We start from the raw sequence: 24,571 nt of genomic DNA, 5'->3' as shown, positions 1-24,571 counted from the left end.
CCAAATGTCCATCAACTGATGGCTGAATAAATAAGATGTGATATGTTTACACACAGGAATATTATTCAGCAATAAAAGGAAATGAAGTACTGATACATGCTAAAACATGGATGAAACTTGATAACATTATGCTAAGTAAAATAAACCAATAACAAAAGGCCACATAGTTTATGACATTATTTATTTTAAATTTCTAGAATAGGTAAAGCTATAAGAGATGGGAAGTAAATTAGTGGTTGCCTTGGCTGGAGGTTAGGAGGGAAATGGGAAATGACTGTTAATAGGTATGGGTTTTCTTTTTGGGTGGATGAAAATGCTCCAAAATGGATCATTTTAATGGTTATACAATTCTGTAAGTATACTAAAAAGTATTGTGTTATATACTTTAAATGGGTGAGTGTAAGGTATGGGTAGAAGGTTGAATAATGACCCTCAAAGATATTAGATCCTAATCGCTGGAATCTGTCAATATTACCATATATGGGAATAGAGTCTTTGTAGCTGTGATTGAGTTCAGGCAGCAATTTTCAACCTTTTTTCATAAACTAATTACTAAAATTTTGTGGCACACCCCAAAATATATTTTTTGCCAACCTGACAAAAAGAAATAGGTATAATTTTGATTCATTCAGCTCAGATGTCTATTGTTGTATTAGCTGTTGTCATTTTTTTAATGTGACAATCTAAGGGAAAAGAGGTCAATGCCCCTGACTTAAATAGTCAGGTATTGCATGTTTTAAAAATTCTTGCAGCTCACCAGTGTGCCCCTTGAGCTGTGGCACACCAGTTGAAAATTGCTGAATTAAGGCATTTGGGATGGGGAAATTATCCCGGATTACCTGGTTGGGCTGTAAATGCAATCATACATGCCCCTGTAAAGGGGAAATTTCTCACACAAAAGAGGAGGCCTTGTGACCACAGAGGCAGAGATGGGTGATGTGGCCATAAGTCAAGGGATACAAGCGGCCACCGGAGGCAGGAAAGGGCAATTCTCCACTATACCCTCTAGAGAGAGTGCAGCCCCACCAATTGGAACCTTGATTTTGGCCCAGTGGTAATTATTTGGGGCTTCTGGCTCCTCAGAACTGTGAGAGAATGCATTTCTGATTTTTTTAAGGCACCAAATTCATGGATATTTGTTATAGCAGCCATAGAGAAATAAGTAGTTTGTGAATTATTTCTCAATAGAGCTGTTATCAAAAAAGTTTTAATATTGCCACAATTATTGTGGTTTTTTGTTCATTTACTTTATATTTATTTTTTTAATTTTTAAGTGTTTTTTTGAATTTTACTTATTTATCTTTAGAGGGGAAGGGAAGGAGAGAGGGAGAGAAATATCAATGTATGGTTGCCTCTTATTTGTCCCCTGCTGGGAACTGGCCTGCAATCCAGGCATGTGCCCTGACTGGGAAATGAACCGTGAACCTTTGGCTCACAGGCCTGTGCTCAATCCACTGAGCTACATTACCCAGGGCCCATTTACTTTATATTTCTAATGTATTTATATATTCTATTATAATTTCTATAAACTCATTAGATTTAAAAGTGTCCTATCATCTTTATTAATTTTAAATTTTACAAATATAAAACCTTAACACTTATAAATATAAGAAAGTCTTGGTTCCATTAAATTATTTTAAATTTTGAAACCTGCTCAGTTTTGTTTAACTGCTTATTTTCATTATCATGTATTCCTTCAACAATTCTCCTAATTTCATTTTTTTTTTGTTATTTTATATTAGGTATTTTACCTATGAAAATAGCATTTTTTTTCAATTAATAAAAATCACCAATCATAAGACAGACAGTAAGGACAAATTTTGGGGGTTGGAGAAGAGAGGAAAATATTATTTCATTAAATGTATACATTGATTGTAAGACTCATCTTTTAAAAAATACTCTATTCAGGTATGGTGGACATGTAAAAATCTGTACACATTTAATACATACAATTCAAGGGTTTGGAAATAAGTATAAACCCATGAAATCATCATCACCCAGGCCATAGACATCCCCATCACCTATAAGATGCATTTTGATTTTAGAAGTGCAAAAAAACCCTGTTCATCTCAGCACTAAGGAAATAGGAAATATGAAAAGGTCTCCAATCACATGGAAGAACTGAAGATGTTACATTTTAACATGACATTGCTAGAAAAGATCTCCCTCTCTCTGCAAATTGGGAAAACTGAGAGTTCATTTTTAAAACATTACTCTGGTAATAATCCTCTTAACTTAAAAAAATTTACTCCAATGATGTTATTTTGGCATTTATATGTAGGATAGGAGGTCTGAAATACACTTGTTCTCAATTGAACAGGGTTGAGAAGTCACACCATAACTAATCTTTTCATTGCAGTCTGGCAAATTGAATTGCCTTTCTTAAGAAATATGAAAAGACAATGAAAAAATGATGGCTCTGTCAACAGCAGATAAGGTAATTAGAGACCACGTGGAACCAGGATTTTCTCACCAATTCTAGGTAATTTACCAGGGAAACATTGAAAAGATTTTTACTGGAAATTGTTGTATGTTATTTGCAGCTGAGTTTTTTTTAAAAAGGAAAGCCTCTTTTCTATTCTTCTGGTTTTGATTTATCTGATACCAACAGAATAATTCATGCATTAAAACACACACATTCTTTTCCTGGCTGGTGTGGCTCAGTGAATTGAGTACTGGCCTGCAAACCAAAGGGTTGCCAGGTCTAGTCCCAGTCAGGGCACATGCCTGGGCTGTGGGCCAGGTCCCCAGTAGTGGGCATGTGAGAGGCAACCACACATTGATGTTTCTCTCCCTCTCTTTCTCCCTCCCTTCCCATCTCTAAAAATAAATAAATAAAATCTTTAAAAAACACACTTACATTCTTGAGGAAATTCATATCATAGAGAATACTCTTCTTTCTGGCAAAATTGAATTTACATACATGCTGAAAAATTTCAGTAATTCAAATTTTGTAAAATATTCTACTTTTATTTTCCATTGGAAAGAAGAAAGGAATGATGAAAATTAACTACATGTAAAAGAAAGGTTTTTCAATAAATAGAGTGGTATATTTGGTTAGTCATTTTAGGGGAAAAATGAAGTTAGATTTTCTCTTAATTATTTATCAAAATAATTTTCTAATTAATTAAAAAATAAAAAGAGCTAGAAAAAATGGGTGGATATTTAACTCTCTTGGGAAGGAAAAAAGCTTCTAAGCATAGGAAAAGTGGGAAAGACCTCAAAAAAAATCAATAGATTTCTTTACATAAAAATTAACAAAAGACCTGGCTGGTGTAGCTCAGTGGATCAAGAGCAGGCCTGTGAACTAAGGGATCGAGGTTCAATTCCCACTCAGGGAACATGCGTGAGTTGCAGGCCAGTTCTCAGAGAGGGACACACGAGAGGCAACCATACACTGATATTTCTCTCCTTCTCTCCTTCCCTTCCCCTCTAAAGATAAATGAATAAAATCTTTTAAAAAATTAACAAAAAATTTCTGTGAGTTAGAAAACATCTTAAAACAATTTTAAACAATTGAGAGACCTTGAAAAATACTGGGTTGGTGAGTTTGATTTAGGTAAGGCAGTGGTTCAGAGTCTTATTTAGATAAGATGGACTCATAATCAGGGGAAGATATGAACAACTTTGGCTCTGTGACTAATGGGTACAATACAGAATGTAAGAAAACACAGGATATAACTAAGAAAGGATTGCCAAACTCTTATCTATGTGGTAAGCATTTCAAGAAAGATTTCAGAAATCCTTCACATAGAACCCTGTAACTCTATGTAGCACATAGTCATCACCATCAACGGAGCGAGGGTACAGGAGAGCAGAAGGAGAAAGTCACCATGACTCTGGAACTCAGAGAAAAACATGGGGAATTAGCAGAAAGAGATGAAAAAATAAATAAAAACAGGCTATAGAAGATTTAGGACTCTGGTACCGTTAAATTCCTTCTTTTGTTTATTCCATTACAATAGAATCATACTTTCTCAGATGCAGTATTATATAGACTTTGAAACCAAACTGCCTAAATGCATATTTCCCCAACTCCACTAGCTGTCAGACCTTAAGTTACTTAACCTTTTTGCACTTCAGTACGTTCATCCATAAAATTAGGGGTAAGATTTCTGAGAGAATTATCTGAGTTAATATACATGACATGGCAAAAATAGATTTATAGTTTTGTATAAGGAAAATAATGCAATAATTAATCAATAATAATACAAAAATAAACTCTGTCTTTTGCATACTCACAATTGTAAACCTACTTTTGCCCCACACTGTATGGATAGCTTAGGACAGTACCTGGCCCGTAGGTAAGTTTTAGATCTCATTATTATTTGTATAGCCGGATTTCACCGAATACTAGAGGCTGGTTCTTCTTGATCTTACCTGAAGGTGACAGTGGAAGTTTTTCACACTTTTACATCATGAGGGCCACCGATTGGAAGAAATTCTAAGATACCTCTAACTGTAAGATGTAACCTAATTTCAGAGGCATTAAAATATTTCAAAATGTACACTTTAGAATTGATAAAATAAGTTATTGCGCTTTTATTTAATTTAATTCTAAGTTTCTGTATATGTGACATCCCCCAAAAGACAAAAACTGGCAAAATAATTTGAGTCAAATAATAAATAATATAACTTCTTACTTCTGTAAATTCCATTTTGTTCAATCTTTGTTCCATCGAGTCAGCAATATTCAACTGCTTGAAACTTGATTCTAATTATGGAATAAAGTTATTTGCTAGTTAGTATGGTTATAATACATTCATGTTTTATATTCATATTATAGTGCTTTAAAAGATGAACATAAAAGTGCTTCTTAATCAATGTCCATCAGTATTTACAATAAAGAAAATGATATATAGTTGGGTAACATTCCAATCACTACAAAATTATCTTTGTTCCTGGCTTTTATTTAACCAAACAACCCAAACACTGAAAAGCAGTGCCTACCTCTTTAATGACAGGTTGAAATAAAACAAAAACGAATATACACATCAATATTATAAAAGACTACACACACATTTCTTTTGTTATTCTGTATATAAATGTGATCATATTGATCTGCAACTTGTTTTTTTCACTTAACCACTTATTTTATAGATCTTTTGAAACAGAATATGGAGCCCAGGGAGAAGGTTTGGGATGAAAATATGGATCAGTCAGCTGAAGCCATGGGTTTGAATAAGAAAAACTAGGAGTACATGTAGTGTATAAAGTGATGACAGCCGAAAAGTAAACTCTGGCAAACAGCACTTAAGGTGTAAAGAAAAGAAGAACTAGGGGAGTTCGGGCCAAGATGGAGGCGTAGGTACAAACCCTTCGCTTCCTCGCACAACCAAAAGGAGGATAACAATCAGCCTAAAATCAATAAACAACCAGAAGTGTCAGAAAATCAAATTGCATGGAAATGGAAGAAAAAAATCAACCAGAACAAGGTGGACTGCACAGGCCTACTCAGAAAAACCTTGGGGAGGCGGCTGAGGATCGGGGCTGACTGCTGAGCTTGGCAGAGCTGTGTGGGAGGGAATGACTTAAGGGGAAAGCTGAGACTCAGAAATGACTCTGGGCTATGGCTGGGGGTGCCACGGGGGGACACTCCCAGTCTGACGTGAGAGTCTATTGGACAGTGCGCTAGAGAAGAGCAGGTGAGCTGCATTATTCCCTCTCTGGCCCCTCCCCCACAGGCTGCGCAGCAGGGAGGGTTGCCCTTCCAGGGTGAATACCTAAGGCCCTGCTCCTTACAACTTATCAGGTGTGCCAAGACAAAGAAATATGGCCCAAATGAAAGAACACAGCAAAACCTCAGAACTAAGGGATGAGGAGATCACCAACCTATCTGATGGAGGGAGAATTTAAAGCCCTGGTAACCAAAATTCTCACAGAACTGATTGAGTTTGGTTGAAAATTAAAAAACAAATGAAAGATACCCAAAATGAAATAAAGCAAAATATTCAGGGAATCAACCGTGACAAAAAGAAAACCAGGATTCAAAGCAATGATTTGGAACAAAAGAAAGAAATTAACATTCATCCAGAAAAGAATGAAGAAACAAGAGTTCAAAAAAATGAGGAGAGGTTTAGGAACCTCTGGGACAACTTTAAATGTTCCAATATCTAAATCATAGGGGTGCCAGAAGGAGAACAACAGCAAGAAATTGAAAACTTATTTGAACAAATAATGTAGGAAAACTTCCCCAAACTGGTGAAGAAAATAGACTTCCAGGAAGTCCAGGAAGCCCAGAGAGTCCCAAAGAAGTTGGACCCAAAGAGGAACACACCAAGGCACATCATCATTAAGTTACCCAAGATTAAAGACAAAGAGAAAATCCTACAAGCAGCAAGAGAAAAGGAGACAGTTACCTACAAAGGAGTTCTCATAAGGCTATCAGCTGATTTTTCAAAAGAAACCTTAAGGCAAGAAGGGGCTTGAAAGAAGTATTTGAAGTCATGAAAGGCAAGGACCTACATCCAAGATTAATCTATCCAGCAAAGCTATCATTTAGAATGGAAGGGCAGATAAATTGCTTCTCAGATAAGGTCAAGTTAAAGGAGTTCATCATCACCAAGCCCTCATTATATGAAACATTAAAGGGACTTATCTAAGAAAAAGAAGATAAAAAATATGAACAATAAAATGACAACAAATTCACAACTATTAACAAATAAATCTAAAAGAAAGTAAAACCAATGAAAACAAAAACAAAGCAAACAACCAGAACAAGAATAGAATCAGAGAAATGGACATCACACAGAAGAAGTTCAGTGGGGAGGGGGAAGAGAGAAAAGTTACAGGGAAGAAGAAGCATAATTAGTAGGCATAAAATAGACAGGGAGAGATAAAAATGGTATAGGAAACAGAGGACTCAAAGAACTTATATACACAACCCATGGACATGAACTAAGGCGGGGGATGCTGGAAGGTTGGGCGGGCAGGGTGGAGGACCGATTAAGGAGGGAAAACTGTAATAGCATAATGAATAAAAAATACTTAAAAAAAGAAGAACCAAGAAACAAAAATACTAAAAGGTGATCAACGATAGAAGAAAAAAATCTAGAGAGAATGATATCACAAAAGCAAAGTAAAAAGTTTCATGAACAACAAGAGTTAAATAATGGTGAATGTGGGAGTTAGTTTGAATAAAGATTTTTTAAACTTCCATTTAATGTGGCAATTATGTGATCCTTATTGACCTTACCAAAACACAAAAAAGCAAATTGTATGAAAGCTCAAGATGAAAGAATTAATACACTGACTTCCTCTCCCTCTTCTAACAGTAATTCCTCCTGACAACCAGGGACTGGTGCATAAAAACATTCTTTGTCACTCTTGATTTTTTAACCGCTTATTACGAGATGTCAGTTATTATCATAAAAAGACTGCATAAACTTTAGCAAAGCTTACCCATTAAATACTATTATCTCCATCCAAGACCTTCCCCCAGGCTCTGGAAGATTATGCAAGCCTGACTAGTTTTGACTAGTAACAGTTGTTATTATATGCATGTGTCTGTCCGCTGGCTGAACTTTGATTGAGCAATTTAAGGGCAGTGGGAACATAACCTTCCTTTTACCATCTACCTCATCACAGTATCTGGAACTAAGTGAGGGCTCAATAAATATTGAATGAATAAATGGTACAGAAAATAAATACTATATAGAACAGGAGGTAAGAGAAGAAACAATCACCATCAACTGGAGTGTTCTAAATTTCTCTAATTTTATCACAGTCTCAAATAAGAATTCTCTTAACTCATTCCTTCTGTACCCCCATCAAAAACTAAATAAATTTAAAAAGTAACCTCAAAATTTTTCTGAAAGGTTAGTTGAAGTTGTGCCGACTGTGAAGAACTATAGTTTTTAGATAGGCTGTAAAGGTAGAAAGAGAAAAAGCTGATAGAGAAAGCTTGACAGTGATTGGAAGGGTAGAAAGTATATTTTACAGTCATACTTCAGTACTCGTCTGCTTTATAACTTGTCAAGCCCCTTACTCCCCACATTTTGACGAGGAAAAGTTTCAGCACTCGGCCCTTGCTCGGAACTTGTATAAGTCACCAGGCCCGCCCCATAAGAGAAAACGCTGCATAGTTCGGTACTCACCAGTTTCGGCACTCCTCAGAAGTTCCGGGACGAATTAATGATCAGTACCAAAGTACCACTTTATTTTTAAAAGTGAGAACAGACTTCAGACAGTCTATTGCTATCAATGTAATAAAGTGGGCACAAATCAACTGAAAAAATCAATTAGCTATAAATTATGTAAATTTCAGGACCCAAATTCTAAGCAATAAGTTAATTGTTTCTGTTTTTGTATTTGTGTGTGTGCTTAATCGCATACAAGGAAACCTCTGTGAAAACAAAGCATCAAAATATGTGTCTATCTGTAGAAATAGTACTGTCTCCCTTCTCCCTTGTGAGCATGGAGGAAATTTGTAGGTGAGTTTTTGCTGCTACAGTGATGGAGAGTAGGAGTAGGGGCAGAACTCCTGCAATGCCTGCCCAATAAAGGATCTCCCCCTCCTGTCAGACATTCAAGTAGGTGAAAAATTGGCTTAGAATAATTCGGAGTCTAGAACTTAATTTCATTTTACATATAAACATAGAACATTTTTGTTGTTGAGTTTTTGAAGAATGTAACTATTATGAAAATTTGAGAGAGAATTGTACTCTGCTTCATTCTGGAACTTTACCAAGTTATTCACCATTTCAGGAAATTATGTAATGGGAGGTAATACACATTGTATCTGAACTCCAATACAACATGCCTGTGTCTGCATTGTATAATTCTATTCATGGGGATTCTACATACATATACAAATACATTCATTTTGCCCTTATTTCAAACTTTCAAAGAAAAGAAATGGTCGATTAGATACAATTTTAGATATAATTTTACTTTTCTTATGTCTAAACATTTATTATAACTAGGTACAAATATTACTATTCCATTATGTTCTATAATGAAGTTATAACCACTTATATAGTGAAATAGTACATACAATTTTTTATATCATTTCTTTTATTTCTCCTTTGTATCACATGTATGACATTTAATCTTTCCTTTAAAATTCTCTGTAAGAAATACTTTCTAGGTGTTTGATAGGATAATAAAGGGTACTACAGAATATTTGTAATAAAATAGGGCACTAGGCTAGAAGGATCGAAAATCATTCTTTGCTTCTCCACTTTTCTACATACTCCATCTTGTAAGAGAAAAAAAAGCTTTAGTATTGAAAATATATCTATAAGAGCTTTGAATAACATCCATCTCAATATTGACTCTTCATCTTAATTCAGCATCCCTCCCTTCCCCCAAAAAGAGAGAGACATAAATACTGTAGTAATAGGCATGCTTACCAAACTGGAAATCTGGGTTTTGGAAAAATTCATGAAGAACATTCTGAATCTGTAAATCAATAAGAGCATATATTACTTCTTAATTAACATGTATTTAGTATTTTAGACTAAAGCCATCTATAATTCTTCAGTTTAAGTCCTAGGTAATCTTAATCCAGGAATGGTAATAATGAACACTTAGTTTATAGAATACTTCAAGGTATATAAAATGCTTTTACGTATATATCCTCAATGATTCCCATCGTTTTTGTGCAAAAATTACAATGCTCAGAGTAAGCCTATTTTGCCCCCTCCAGGGACATTTCTATCAACCCTTAGACATTGGGCATGATGGAGCTAAGGCACCTTTTTGGCAACCTACTTGCAACCCAAAGAACCCTCTAGAATTTCTCATTCCTAAATTACAAAAAGAAAAAAGAAAGAAATGTTGTCAGAGTTCTCCTTGGTGCACTTATTAAAAATAGTCTCTATTCTTTAGAGCAGTTTTAGGTTCATAGCAAAATTGAGCAAAAAGTACAGAGAGGTCCCATCTACTCTCTGCCAGCTACCACATACACAGCTGCCCCTATTATCAACATCCCCCACCACAGTGGTACATTTGTTATAATCAATAAACCATCATTGAGATATCATAACCCAAGGTTCTTAGTTTACATTTAGAATCATTCTTGGTGTTGTACATTCTATGGGTTTTGACAAATGTATAATGACATATATTCATCAATATGTTACCATACAGAATTGTTTTAGCACCCTAAAACCCCACTGTGCTCTGCCTATTTATCCCTCCTTCCCCTGTCACTCTTGGAAACCACTGATCTTTTAACTGCCTCCACAGTTTCAACTTTTTCAGAATATCATAGCCAACATATTGGAATCATGTTGCCCTTTCAGACTGGTTCCTTTCCATTAGTACTATGCACTTAATGTTCCTCCATGTCTATTCATAGTGTGATAGCTCATTTCTTTCTAGCACTCAATAATATTCCATTGTCTGATGTACCTCAGTTAATTTATCCCTTCATCTACTGAAGGGCATCTTGGTTTCTCCCAAATTTTGACAATTATAAATAAAGCCGCTGTAAATATCTATGTGCATGTTTTCGTGTGGGCATGTTTTTAACTCCTTTGGGTCAATACCAAGGAACATGATGGCTAATCATATGGCAAGAGTATGTTTAGTTCTATAAGAAACTTCCAAACTGTCTTCCAAAGTGGCTGTACCATTTTGTGTTCCCACCAACAATGAATGAGAATTCCTGTAGCTGCATGTCTTTGTCAGCATTTAGTGTTGTCAGTATTCTGAAATTTGGGCATTCCGTTAGGTGAGTAGTGTTATCTTGTTTTAATTTGTGTTTCCCTGATAACATATTTGTAGCATCTTTTAATATGCTTATCTGCCATCTGGATATCTTTGGGGAAATGTCTGTTTAGGCCTTTTACCCATTTTTTAATTGGTTGTTTGTTTTTGCTATTGTTGAGATTTATTAGTTCTTTGTATATTTGGGTTAATAGTTCTTTTTTAAATTTATCTTTATTTTAAAAAATATATTTTATTGATTATGCTATTACAGTTGTCCTGTTTTTTCCCCTTTATTCCCCTCCTCCCTGTACTCCCTTCCTACCATTATTCCCCCACCTTAGCTCATGTCCAGAGGTCATATATAAGTTCTTTGGCTTCTCCATTTCCTATACTATTTTTAACCTCCCCTTGTCTATTTTGTACCTCCCATTTATGCTTCTTGTTCCCTGTACCTTCCCCACCATTCTATCCCTCTCCTGCTGATGGCCCTCTATGTGATCTGTTTCTGTGACTCTGTTCCCATTCTAGTTGTTTGCTTAGTTTGTTTCTGTCTTTGTTTTTTAGGTTCGGTTTTTGATAGTTGTGACTTTGTTGTCATTTTACTGTTCATAGTTTTGATCTTCTTTTTTTTCTTAGATAAATCTCTTTAACATTTCATGTAATGACTTGGTGATAACGAACTCCTTTAACTTGACCTTATCTGGGAAGCACTTTAATTGCCCTTCCATTCTAAATGATAGCTTTGCTGGATAGATTAATCTTGGATGCAGATCCTTACCTTTCATGACTTCAAATACTTCTTTTGAGCCCCCTCTTGCCTATTAGGTTTCTTTTGAAAAATCAGCTGGTAGCCTTATGGGAACTCCTTTACAGGTAACTGTCTCCTTTTCTCTTGCTGCTTGTGGGATTTTCTCTTTGTCTTTAATCTTGGGTAACTTAATGATGATGTGCCTTGGTGTGTTCCTCTTTGGGTCCAACTTCTTTGGGACTCTCTGGGCTTCCTGGGCTTCCTGGAAGTCTATTTTCTTCACCAGATTGGGGAAGTTTTCCTACATTATTTGTTCAAATAAGTTTTCAATTTCTTGCTGTTGTTCTCCTTCTGGCACCCCTATGATTCGGATATTGGAACATTTAAAGTTGTCCCAGAGGTTCCTAAACCTCTCCTCATTTTTCTGAACTCTTGTTTCTTCATTCTTTTCTGGTTGAATTTTTATTTCTTCCTTTTGCTCCCAACCATTGATTTGAGTCCCAGTTTCCTTCCCTTCACTGTTGGTTCCCTGTACATTTTCCTTTTTTTTCACTTTTTGTAGACTTCACTTTTTCCTCTATTTTGTGACCATACTCAACCATTTCTGTGAGCACCCTGATTACCAGTGTTTTGAACTGCGCATATCTGTTGAATCTGTTGGCTATCTCTTCATCACTTACTTGTATTTTTTTCTGGAGCTTTGATCTGTTCTTTCATTTAAGCCATATTTCTATGTCTTGGCATGTGTGTTAGGTAGTAATGGGTGGAGCCTTAGATATTGACCAGATGGGGCGATCCACTTGGTTGTATTGTGGTGCTGTGTACGGGGGGGGGGAGGTCGAGAGGGAAAAATGCCACTTGCTTAGTTCCCAGCCAGTTTTCCTGCCAACTCCTCAGTCACTTCCTCCACTTCCCACAAGCAAATTGGGCCCTTCTGGTGCTGATTCCCAGGTGGGTGGGTTTGTGTACATTATAGGACCCTTTGGTCTCTCCAACAAACTCTCCTGTGAGCCTGGGAGTTTCTCCCACCACTCCCCAGAGGTTTTTTGAGTCAGAGGTTTCGAGGCTTTCTTTTTCCCCATGCTGGAATCCTGGATTATGCACTCATTCCTCCTGGTATATACACACACAAATGTGGGACCACCTGGTTCTGAGAGCTGCTGCCTCATCTACTTGGTCCTCCAGCCACTGCCCTACTGGGAGTCTTCTCTGCCCATGCTGCCTGTGTCTGTTCCCTTGTCACTTTCAAAGTAGGCATCTTGGAACCTCACACAGTTCTCCCAATTGCAACATGATGTTCCTTCTGTTCTGGTAGCAGAAGCTGTGGAATGAATTTTGTCACAACATGTTTCATGCCAAGATCCTGCATCAAAATCTTGGACACAGGAGTTTTTGGAATGCTTCTAGTTCTTTCACTGTCAGTCGCTGATCTTTGTTAATTGTAGCCCATATACATTCAACATTCTCAGGTGTTCTGCTTGTTGCAGGCCTTCCCGAGCATGGGTCACTTTCAACAGATTCTCAGCCATCTTTGAAGCATTCATGCCACATTTATTTACATTGTACTCATTGCATCATCCCCCCAAAACTTCTGAATCAATACAATATACAGATGATATATTATTTTACAACTGTATACCTGAAACTTACTTACTTTTATTAACCAGTGTCACTCTAATAAATTCAATTAAAAATAATTCATTTTGAATAGTTTCTATGGATGAATATTCAAGCTTACAGCAAAATTTGATGCAGATTCATTGTTCTACTCTCTCAGTCATTTTGAACTTAACAGCCACACAGTATACATGCTCAGTGGCATCTACCAACCCCAATGACGAGCACAGTGAAATTGTCATTGTTCACACATGCACATTTCAGTCCACTGCTAGGTTATATTAGTGTTGTGCAAAGTATTCTCATTATATTAACCATGGCTGGACTTTTTCCGGACATACCTCATATACCTAAGAGAAAATATTTAACTCTTAGAATACAGATGTCTTCTGGAGCTAAGATTGTCTCTTAGCCCACAGAAGTAATTAGTCACATGCATACAAAAAACAAGTGAAAGCTATGTCTGTATATATGATTTACAGATATATATCTTATATATTATATATGTATATATCTTATATACTGCATATCAAAATACATATCAAGTATATTCTATAATACATATGATATGTGTACGTATATATCTTATATAACACATATATCAATATGTAGGTATATATATATATATATCAATATGTATATATTATATACGACTGAGCTAAATTCTTCTGTAATGAAGAATTTAGGAGCCTCAGCCAGAGTCAATATATTTTAGAACTCTAACTTAGAATTTTTTAAAATACTAAGAGAAAAATTAGAGAAATCTACTCTCAGGGACTAGATGTGCCAACAATTGACTTACCTTAGCAGGACTGAAAATTTAGAGGCAGGTTTTTAGCACTCCACTTAGTATTCCAGTAATCACCCTCTTATTTTCTACCCCACCTAACCTTCACATGCACCCCCTTTCTTACCACTGTCATAGGAATCATTCCTTTGGGGTCTACAATCCATTCATTGAACTGTTCCTGGAGAGTCTGTTTCCGTGTGTTGGCCACCTTGACTTTGAGATCGTTTATGCTTTCTCTTTGTTCTTTTCTCTCTTTAATCTTCTCCTTCATATTGGATACTCTTAAGGATGTAGAAATAGAAGATATGTTGAGTTAAGACCTTTGAATTTGATTCAGATTGTTCAAATGGCAGAAGAAAAGAGTTCAGAGCATAATATAAACTTTGTTTCTGTCTTTTCTCCATGAAATTGGCCTTGATTCGAGCCTGTAGTGCATTAATCATGGGCTGCCTTCTACTATTATTAGACTTTTTATAGAGGTAGGCCTTATTTTACCTCCCTAAACACTATACTTAAGAAGTACTAAGAACAGCCCTGGAAGCTGCCACATATACACAAAAAGCAAAGTTGAATGTACTAAGGCCTTAAGGTGGTAGGCCTCTCTCTTCCCTGGATGCAGAAATCATGTGAAATGATTCTGATTCAAGGTCTAGGGTGGGAGCCTCTCAGGTAATTCTGATGCCTTTGAACAAACTTTTGGTTTCTGTCTAGGAATTTATATTGCCAGTTTCCTTTATTCAGACAGAATTACAGGCCCTGAGCATAATAGTTACCCTTGTCCTTGGCCAGAGCTGTATTACCCAGGTAGAAAATGGGGAAAGAATTGTGATTTTAGTTGTTTCTATGTTTATCATTCCTATTAGCATTTCAAACCCCCCAGACTGGTTTTGATTGAAACACCAAAATGGCTCAGAATAATAAAAAGTTTTACCATAACCCAAATGGTTCAGTGGCTTGAACACTGTCCCATAAACTGAAAGATTGCTGGTTCTATTCCCAGTCAGGGCACCTGTGTAGATTGTGGGCCAGGTCCCTGGTTGGGGGCATGTGAGAGGCAACTGATCAATGTTTCCCTGGGGCATCAATGTTTCTCTCCCTTTCTTTCTCCCTCTCATCCCCTTTCTCTAAAATAAATAAGTAAAATATTTTTAAAAAATAGCTGCTAGCTTCAAATACAATTTTCTAATAATGTTTAAGGTAGGTCTCCAACTTTCAGAGAAGAAGGACTAGGGTTCTCCTACAGATTTTAAAATGCAAGAGAATTTTCAGTAAGAACTGGTGATATAAATATCAACAACAACAATAATAATAGTAATAAACAACTCTAAAATCTAAGTCATTACTTTATGTCCATGTAAGGCCTTCATAATTCCCTGGGAAAATAAGCCTTCACAAATAAACTTTGAAGTTTGAAACCCAAAATAGGCAAGTGGTTTAAAAGCTTAGAAGGATCTGTTTCTGAACTGCTGGAAGATTAATTAGTATTTTAAAGGAAGTGCTAGATTCCTCCAATACAACTGCTGAGCAGCCAAGCCTCTACCACTGATCTCAGAGCCCCCAGATCCCTTCCTCTGCTGGCTCTTCAGCTCTCCCTATACCCATTCTCCCTCTGCTGCTTTATCTGTGTCTCCCTCTCTCTGCTTCCCTTTCTGTTGCCTCTCTCTCCTTCTCCATAAAGCAGTCTCCTAAATTTCTGTCTTCATTCCTGCTTGACTCTCTATTCTGTGTCTTCTAGATTTTTCTCATTATTCACTCACTTGCTAAGTCAGTCACTTTCTCACTCATTACACAAACATTTATTGAGCACCTGTTATGGATTCTGCTATTATAAAGCTTAGAGCCCAATGCAGAACAGTGAAGTAAACAATATTGTGCAGCAAGTACTGAGTGTCTCCAGATTCTTATGCATATTGATCACTGCACCACAAAAATGGATCAACAAAATTGGGTTTCTGTCATATTTCCATCTGCATGAAATACTTTTATCCCTGTCTTTGGTTTATTAGACCCTCCACATCTTTTATATCTCAGCTCAGATGTCATTTCCTTCCATTTATTAATGACCACATTTAGAAAGAAAACCTAGTTTTGTGCTTCAGGGCTACTGTATGTGAGACTGAAAATATAATGTAAATGACTTTAAATTGATTATGTAACTAATTCAAGGAATGAATAAAATTTCTTTCCTGTGACCTGCATTATCTTATGATGACATCCACATCAATCAACAAAATTCCAAGCATCCAAAACACTTAACTTTGGGCAGTGTAGAGGAGACATAAACTGCAAGCAGTATGAATATAAGTATAAATCCACATTTAAGGATACTGGATAGGAAAATAAAACTAGTATGGTAAAATGCAAAAATGGGCACAAATTCTTCTCATTCCTGTATCCATGTGTGTTTGTATGCAATGTAACTTTGCAGCTCCTCCCATTAAGAGGTGGAGTCTATTTCTGTACCCTTGGGTCTGGCTGTGGACTTGTGACTTGCTTTGGCCAATGGACCATTAGCCAATATATACAAGAAGAAAGTTGAAAAATTCTATCACATTAAAGCTGAAAAAGAAAAAGGAAAAAAACATGCTTGAATTTTGAGGCCCTCTTTTTGAACTTAGGAGCCCTGCCACCACCACCTTGGAAATGAGCCTAGATTAGTCTGCTCGATAATGATCCAGTTACCTCCATTGCTTTTGCTAACAGCCAACTAATAGATAAGTGATTAAGGCTATCAATTGACAATATACTGCAATGCATGAGTAAGTCCAACTGATACCATGTGGAGCAGAGAAGAGCCATGAGCCCAACACAAAGTTACCAGCCCTCAAAATGATGAGTAAATAATGATGATTGCTTTAAGCCAGAAAGTTTTGAGGTATTTTGTTATGCAGCAAAAGCTAACTAATAAAAGTTCCCCCATCTTAACAAGTGTTTTGATATCTTTTAAAGAAAGAATGTAGTATAAATCTAACTAATTAAAGAGAGAAGTAAGTTTCCCTACCCTAATTGTAATGATCCAAATTCCACCTATCCATTCAAGCTGTACAAGGAAAATCCTCCACTTACAGAAGAATTTTGCCTAAATATACCAAAACTAAGCATTGTGTTTCATCAAAACTGGTTCCAACCAGCTTAAGTGGATAGCTGATCTTGAACTTTGAGTGACCCAGTTTACTAGACCATTACTGGACCTAACCGAACATTCTTTCTTGACTGCTGAACAATGGAACTTGTTTTAATCAATCATGTACACACTTTGGACTCACTCTGTCCTATACACTGTGACAATTACCAGTTGCTGTAGTATAACTATTATGATGCTCCTTTCCTAATACCTAAACACCCCTGATTTTTCCTCTTCTGCAAACTATTTGGTGACATCTTCACTGGTCTGTATTCACTTGCCTAGCAAGTTAATAAACTCTGTTTATTTGTTTTTAAGCTCTGGAGGTCTTAGTTTCACAAAGCTAAACTAGACTTCTTGGTATTCCTAGAGCACATCCGTATTATTCTTGAGATGAGTATTCCTCTAAAAACCCACATATGACTTGTGTCTATTTAGTTATTATATTTAATTATTATTTTCTTTTTGTTTATTGAACACAGATCTTACTATGAAATAAAATTCCTAACAGAAGGTGTAATGACTTAAAAATCTAAGTTACTGGTTAATCAATGATATTTGAACAAATAATTAGGCTTATTTGGAATTTTAGAAAGTGATGGAATTTTATAAAATATTTATCATCACCTCCCCATTAAATACTGATGATTAATCCCACAGATTTCAACATTAGTCAATTATCCCACATTAAGACATATCTTATAATAATTTATGTATGTAAAAAAACCCAAACTAACACACAGAAGAATTTACATCACAAGAACAAAAGCTAGATTATAATTTAGTATTCGAACTCTTAAGGATTGGTAGGATAGGTATAGAGGAAGAGGAGTGATAACAGGCAGAGGATGGCATGTGTAAAGATCCTCAGGTGGAAAGAAGAACTTTGAAGAACTGAAAGAAATCCTGTGTGCTTGGAGTATAGAGTATAAGAATGAGAGAGGCAGGAGCCAGGAATAGGGAGAAAATTAGGGACCAGGTCATACAAAGAAGTTCTTATGGGGTAAAGATTTTGGTTTTTATCCTAAAAATAAAGATTTGAAATCTTTCACATTGGAGAAAACACGATAAGATTCATCTTTTTTAAAAAATTACTTCAGATAGAGGTAAAGAATAGATTGAACTGGCTGGTGTGGCTTAGTGGATTGAGCGCCAGCCTATGAACCAAAAGGTTGCTGGTTTGAATCCCCATCAGGGCACATGCCTGGGTTGTGGGCCAGGTCCCCAGCTGGGCATGTGCAAGAGTAAACCAACTGATGTCTCTCTCACACATTGATGTTTCTTTACCTCTCTTTCCCCCTCCCTTCTCTCTAAAGGTAAATAAATAAGTAAAATCTTAAAGAAAAAAAGAATAGGTTGGAAGAGGGCAAGAGTGGATGTAAACATACCAGTTAGGAGACTGTTGCAACAGCTTCAACTAGGATAGCCACGGTGGGGAAGGTCATAAATGAACAGATTAGAGAAGAGATAAAAATAAACAGGACTTAATGATTAACTGGAAGTAAGCTATAAGGAAGCACAAGGTGTCAAGGTTGATCTTTGGTCTTTGGGCTTGAGAATCTAGATGGATAACCAAACAAGACAAAGGCCCTGCCCGGGTGTCTAAGTTAGTTGGAGTGTCCTTCTATACACCAAAAGTCTGCAGGTTCAATCCCAGTCAGGGAAAATATGTAGGTTGCAGGTTCAATCACCAGTCAAGGTGTGAGCGGGAGGCAACCGATTGATGCTTCTCTTTCACAACAATGTTTCCCTCTCTTTCCCTCCCTCACCCTTCTTCTTTCTCTAAAATCAGTTAAAAAAATTCTTGAGTGAGAATAAATAAATAAGACAATGATTTATCAAAAGTGAGGTATTTGTGAAACATCCAAGTGCAAATTTTGAATAGATAATGGCATATACTGGTCTGGAACTAAAAAAAAAACCCACACACAAAAAAATCACAAGGTGTTTGGGCTAGAGCTCTAAGTCATGAATGTATAGGTCATAATTGAAGTCACGTGTTGGAATGAGAGCACTCAGGGATGGATTATGGAGCAATAGGAGAATGACATAGGAGTGATGGCACCATACCTTAATGAACCTTGATCTTTAAAGGTCAGGTAGCAGAAAATAAGCCAGGTCTTATTTTGAGAAGGACTAAACAGAGGTGGAAAGAAAACTGGTAATGAATGATGTCATGGAAGGAAGGGTATTTCAAGGAGAAAATGGTTGACATTATTGAATACTGCTAAGAGGTCATGTAAGATGAGGATTGCAAACTTTCCACTGGGCATAGAATCATGGAGAACATTGTGATCTTGGCAAGTGACATGTATTGAAGAGAGCCAGGAAAAAGGCCAGATAGAACAAGTTGAGAAATGTGTGGGAAGTGAAAAAAGTGCAGAGAGTATATATGAACAACTGTTTCAATAAACTTAACTGTTTTAGTTATATTTCTTCAACTATACTGTACAAGTTCCTCATGACAAAAAACAAACTTTGTATTTTTTCCCTACTAGGTATGGCTCAACACTTAGCAGTCAGCAATTCATTCATTTAACACTTACTGAGCCCCATGCAACTCATGCCAAGCACTGTGCTCAGTATTGCAAATATAGGCGTGATAGAAAACAATTCCTATCTTTGAAGAGATAATGAGGAGCTATATCAACATTTACATAACAGTGTGCTAAGGACTGACATGAGCATATTGGTATTTCAGGAATATATAGAAAGAGTACCTAATCCAGACTAGATGTGGCAGAATGTATCTCAAAAGAAGTGATATTTGAGCTGATTCTGAAGGACAAGGAGAAATTAGCAATCTAGAGAACAGAATGGAAGGATGTTCTAGACAAAGAAGCTGGCACTCTAGATTAAAGGAAAGGATGTCTGGTTGTGGCGGTTTTCATTAGTTGATATGCATAAATCATACATGCAGCCCAGCTTTCTGCTAAACATATTCAGTCTATATGGCCCAGGTGGACTAAATCAAGGCTTGGTTGTCTGAGCTTATTGTCCCTACACACTGGGTACTTCTGATTTAGTGCCTCCAAAATTTGAAGCTGGCCTTGAGGATGAGGATTTCTTATTTCCAAATGAAGTGATTGAGTTCCAATTCTATATTGGAGGGAGTAAGATTACTTCCCCCTGGAGGGCTGGGAAACATCTGTTTTGTTGGTGTAGAACTGAGCTAGCACAGAGGATATTTAACCCAAGGCAACTACACATAAGGTCTTCAGCCATTAGAAACCAAGGCAGTTGCATGTAAAGTTTTCTGTCTATCTTCTCTGTATGGAAAAATAAATCCTATCTTTTTTTGAGGATGTCATTTACTAGATAGTTTAAAATGAATCAACAGAACTGTTGGCAAATATTAAAATTTTCTGAACTTCTTAGATAGTCTTAGATGTTTCTACTCTAGTACTAATATAACTTGTCAGGAATTATCCCAGATATCCAGCCCTAGATGAGGAGAACTTAACTCAGGAACTCTACCTCAGTCTTTAACATTAGTAGTGCTCTATACCTCTGAGGTAGGTAGGACTATAGCTTCACTCAACATCAAGTTGCAGGGGTGTGTGTGTATGTGAGATGTTAGGATAACATCCAGGGAGATCAGGATTTCTTGGTCCTTAAGTACTTGAATTTCTAGGTACCTAATAATGTGATATATAAATATACAACAGAATGTAGTTTAGAAATTAATATGAAAGTAGTCAGTGTATATACATTATTATTATGCTTCAGGATGAACAAAAGTAGAACCTGTTTGGATAAAGTCCTATCACATACATTTGGGTATACTAGTTATTCAAACATCATTTGAAAAAGCATTTCCTTATCTATCCACTCGCTTTTGGCAAAATCTATTTTACTGAATTGATAAAATATGATATTCAATACAGATTGACAAGAAGATTAATATTAATAATATCACCTCAGGAGCAGTACCTATGGGATTTCATAGCATAATGTAAGCACAAGCATTTGGCTCAGTAAAGAGGTGGCAGCTGGTGTGGAGTACGAGCAGAGAGACATCTGTCTAGGAAGTCACCGTCTCCTGGCAACTGAAGAAGCCCCATATCAAGGATGAAACATTCCCTCAGTCTTGCCAACTCCTAGTGCTGGCATCTTGTAAGAATGAATTAGACACTTTGAGGTTTGGGTGTTTTTTTTAATACAAAAGGTAAGTACTTTGAAGTAAACCTTCAAATCCTTTGCAGATACCATATTTCAACAGAAATATACACAATAGATTTGTTACATAATCTGCATGAGTTCCTTGAACATGAGTTAATTTGTAGGGAGTTATTACAAGTAAAATAAAAACATATGTCTCTTTTCCCTTTAGTTTTCACATGGTTTGTGTTTCCTTAATGCTTGAGAATTTATACTGGTTTATTTATCTCCTTTATGTAGATGTGGTAGAGAAAGTAATTCTGTGGAATATTTCTTTGTGATTTTTTCTCTTCATGGATTAAGTGTTCATTATTAGTACAAAGGCTAATAAAAATAGCCTTTGGAAAAATACCCAAAAGACATCTCAAAGATGCAAATTAAAACCACAATGAGATACCACTTTACACCAGTCAGGATGGCTATAATAGACAAAGCAACAAACAACAAATGTTGGAGAGGGTGTGGGGAAAAGGGGACCTTAGTTCACTGTTGGTGGGATTGTAGACTGGTACAACCATTATGGAAAACAGTATGGAATTTTCTCAGAAAAATAAAAATGGACCTGCCTTTTGACCCAGCAATTCCACTGCTAGGATTATACCCCAAGAATCCTAAAACATCAATTTCAAAGAACCTATGCACCACAATGTTCATAGCAGCACAATTTACAATAGCCAAGAGTTGGAAGCAACCTAGGTGCCCATCAGTAAATGAATGGATCCAAAAATTGTGGTACATATACACCATGGAATTTTATGCAGCAGAGAGAAAGAAGGAGCTACTACCTTTTGCAACAACATGGATGGAACTGGAAAGCATTATGCTGAGTGAAATAGGCCAGGCACTGAAGGACAAATACCATATGATCTCACCTTTGACAGGAAGCTAAAGAATAAAACAAACAAGCAAACAGAATAAAAATAAAGACGCTGAAATAGAGAACAAGTGGGCAGCGACCAGAGGGGAGAGGGAAGGGAACTTAAGGGGAAAAAGGGGGAGGGATTTTGAGGAACAAGTATGAATAACACAGAGATGAGGACTGGGGCGGGGGGAATGGGAGGGAGGGGGGAGACCGGGCGGGGGGGGGAAGAGAAAAAAAAATGTACTTGAAAAGTAACCAAATAAAATTAAAAAAAAAAAAAGACATCTCAAGGTTTGTCATAGATGCACAGTGATTGTGAAATAAGCAACAGATGTAGGGATCAAAGATCATTACCAAACCAGAACAGGATATGCATGGCTGTATCTACTATACAGGGAAAGATCCAAGTTTTTGCCTTGGATTTACTTCCTGTTTCAGTTAAATTTTTAGGACTAGTAGAGAAGAGAGAGAAAATTTATGTAATACATTATGGTCCTGCTTAAATTATATAATATAAAACATAATAAAATTTAAATTATATAATATAAAGTACATAAAATATAAGTATATTTTATATTAAATTATAATATAATTTGATTATATGTTACAATATAAATTATTGCCATACAAACTATATAATATAAAATATAATAAATTTACATAATAAATTTTATATAAGTTTATATGATATACCATTTATTTATTTTTGAAATATGATAGGCCCTGCTTCTCTGAAATAGTGTGACATCCTAACACTAATAATCATTCTCTATAATGCTTATTTTTGCTGCTTTTGAAAACATCATACAGTAAGATTGACCATTCAGTGAAAGGTTGTACAAATTTCAACATATGTAAAATATGTCTAACCATCACAATAACCAGGCCATTAGAAGTTTGTAATCCTATATTAACAGCAACTTTTTCACTATCAATTCATAAGGTAGTAGTGACTTATACACTATGTATTCTCAAGCGCTGGAGGAACCGAGTCAGAGGGAAAAGATGCTAAAAAATATGAAGAAAAGGAAAATGATACAAACCTAACCTCTATTGTTTTTGCAAAACTACATGCAAGGATTAAAGTCCACTTAATTCTATACCTCTCTTCCAGGAACGCTGATGAAAAGCAATAAAAGTATTGTATGTATAAAACTTACAAACAGCAGTAATATTTTATTTTTCAGAATAGTGGCTACCACTCTAAAAATTGTTCCAGATCAGTAAGGAGTGTCTTTTCTGTCTACTGTCCTTAGACACTGAACGGAGATGAATCCCCTTTTGTTCTAGGAAGCAGACAGATGGAAACTTCAGCTCAGGTTGAGGCAAATGAACATTTTAACATTATCACCACAATGATATAGTTCAGAGAATTTAAAAGCAGGACTTTTTTTGCTAAGATGCTGGGTATCTGAGCTTCAAGTCAATAGACACTGTGTGGTTGTAAAGCATCCCTACAATTTCTGAATATTCTACAAATGCCTGACACTGTCACATGTTGACACATAGATCTTGGATTTTTGCCACAGAGAAATGAAGTCCTAATCCTGACAATCCAGGGGGGAAAATATCTTTGATTACATTAATTAATTCATAAAATTCCTACAACAGTATTGTTCCAATAGAAACTAGGGTGCTTATCAAACCTCAAATAACCCTAAATATTCAAGCTCCCAGCTCAAGAAAGATCAGTGAACCCTGACGGTGTAGCTCAGTGGATTGAGCTCAGGCTACAAACCAAAGGGTCGCCTGTTCAATTCCTGGTCAGGGCACGTGACTGGGTTACAGGCCAGGTCCTCAGTGGGCAACTATGCATTGATGTTTCTCACCCTCTCTTCCTCCCTTCCACTCTAAATAAATAAATAAATAAATAAATAAATAAATAAATAAATATCTTTTTAAAAAGTCCAAGCAAAATTAAAAAAAAGAAAGATCAGTGAAATAAATTAATCTTATTGTGTCATGCTATTGGTTGGCAATGGAACCTAGACCAGAATCCTACTTTGCCAATTACTATCCTTAAAACGGATGTTGAAAAAATGCCTAAAGTTTTATGTGCTGACTGAGATTTACATATACCCAAGGGAAGAAAGGATTTGTCAACCAATTGGTTTACAGCCTTGACACCAGTTCCCAAATTTTAAATTTTTTAAATAAAAATAGAGCTAAAAACAAATCTAATCTATTGCTCTGCAAGAACAGATGGTGAACACAAATGTTCTTTAAGCTGTTTTATTAAATTTAATGACACTGCTCACTGCTGCCATTGGAATTTTTCACCAATACTAAAACCCTTAATTTGGCTTCACTAAATGATTGGTCTTGAAAATTTAGTGTGCACAATAACCTCCTGTGGAATTTGTTTTAAATGCATTCCTGGAGGTTCTGATTCAGGAGATCTGAGGAAGAAGCTAGGAATCTGTACTTTTAACCAAGCATCCAGGTAATTCTGATATCATTGGGAGGCAACCGAAAATAAAAATTCTATATCTACACATAAAGTAAGGGTTCTGTACATCTCTTACTTTATTCCAGAGAAACATATGTACCCAATTCCAAAAGAATTATCATTCCAAAGTTTCTAATTGGTTGCTTACCTTACAGGAAATACAC

The 24,571-nt window shown here is 36.1% G+C and overlaps 1 protein-coding gene across 1 annotated transcript in view; it reads right to left on the bottom strand.

Annotated features, from left to right (window-relative positions):
- The window catches only part of EFCAB5 (EF-hand calcium binding domain 5), a 117,683-nt gene that overhangs the window by 73,950 nt on the left and 19,162 nt on the right, over window positions 1–24,571 (bottom strand). Inside the window, exons 5-8 of the mRNA XM_037162780.2 lie at window positions 13,936–14,092; window positions 9,354–9,402; window positions 7,250–7,256; window positions 4,644–4,707 (exon numbers count right to left, since the gene is read on the bottom strand). Coding sequence (XP_037018675.2) covers window positions 4,644–4,707; window positions 7,250–7,256; window positions 9,354–9,402; window positions 13,936–14,092 — 277 coding nt within the window. The remainder of the gene's footprint in view (window positions 1–4,643; window positions 4,708–7,249; window positions 7,257–9,353; window positions 9,403–13,935; window positions 14,093–24,571) is intronic.

Source organism: Artibeus jamaicensis, unplaced genomic scaffold, assembly GCF_021234435.1.
Source record: "Artibeus jamaicensis isolate MK-2021 breed Jamaican fruit bat unplaced genomic scaffold, CSHL_Jam_final contig_2790, whole genome shotgun sequence".
In the NCBI taxonomy this organism is placed as follows: domain Eukaryota; kingdom Metazoa; phylum Chordata; class Mammalia; order Chiroptera; family Phyllostomidae; genus Artibeus; species Artibeus jamaicensis.
Note: the sequence above shows the minus strand (reverse complement) of the source record. Positions and strands in the feature narration are given on the sequence as shown.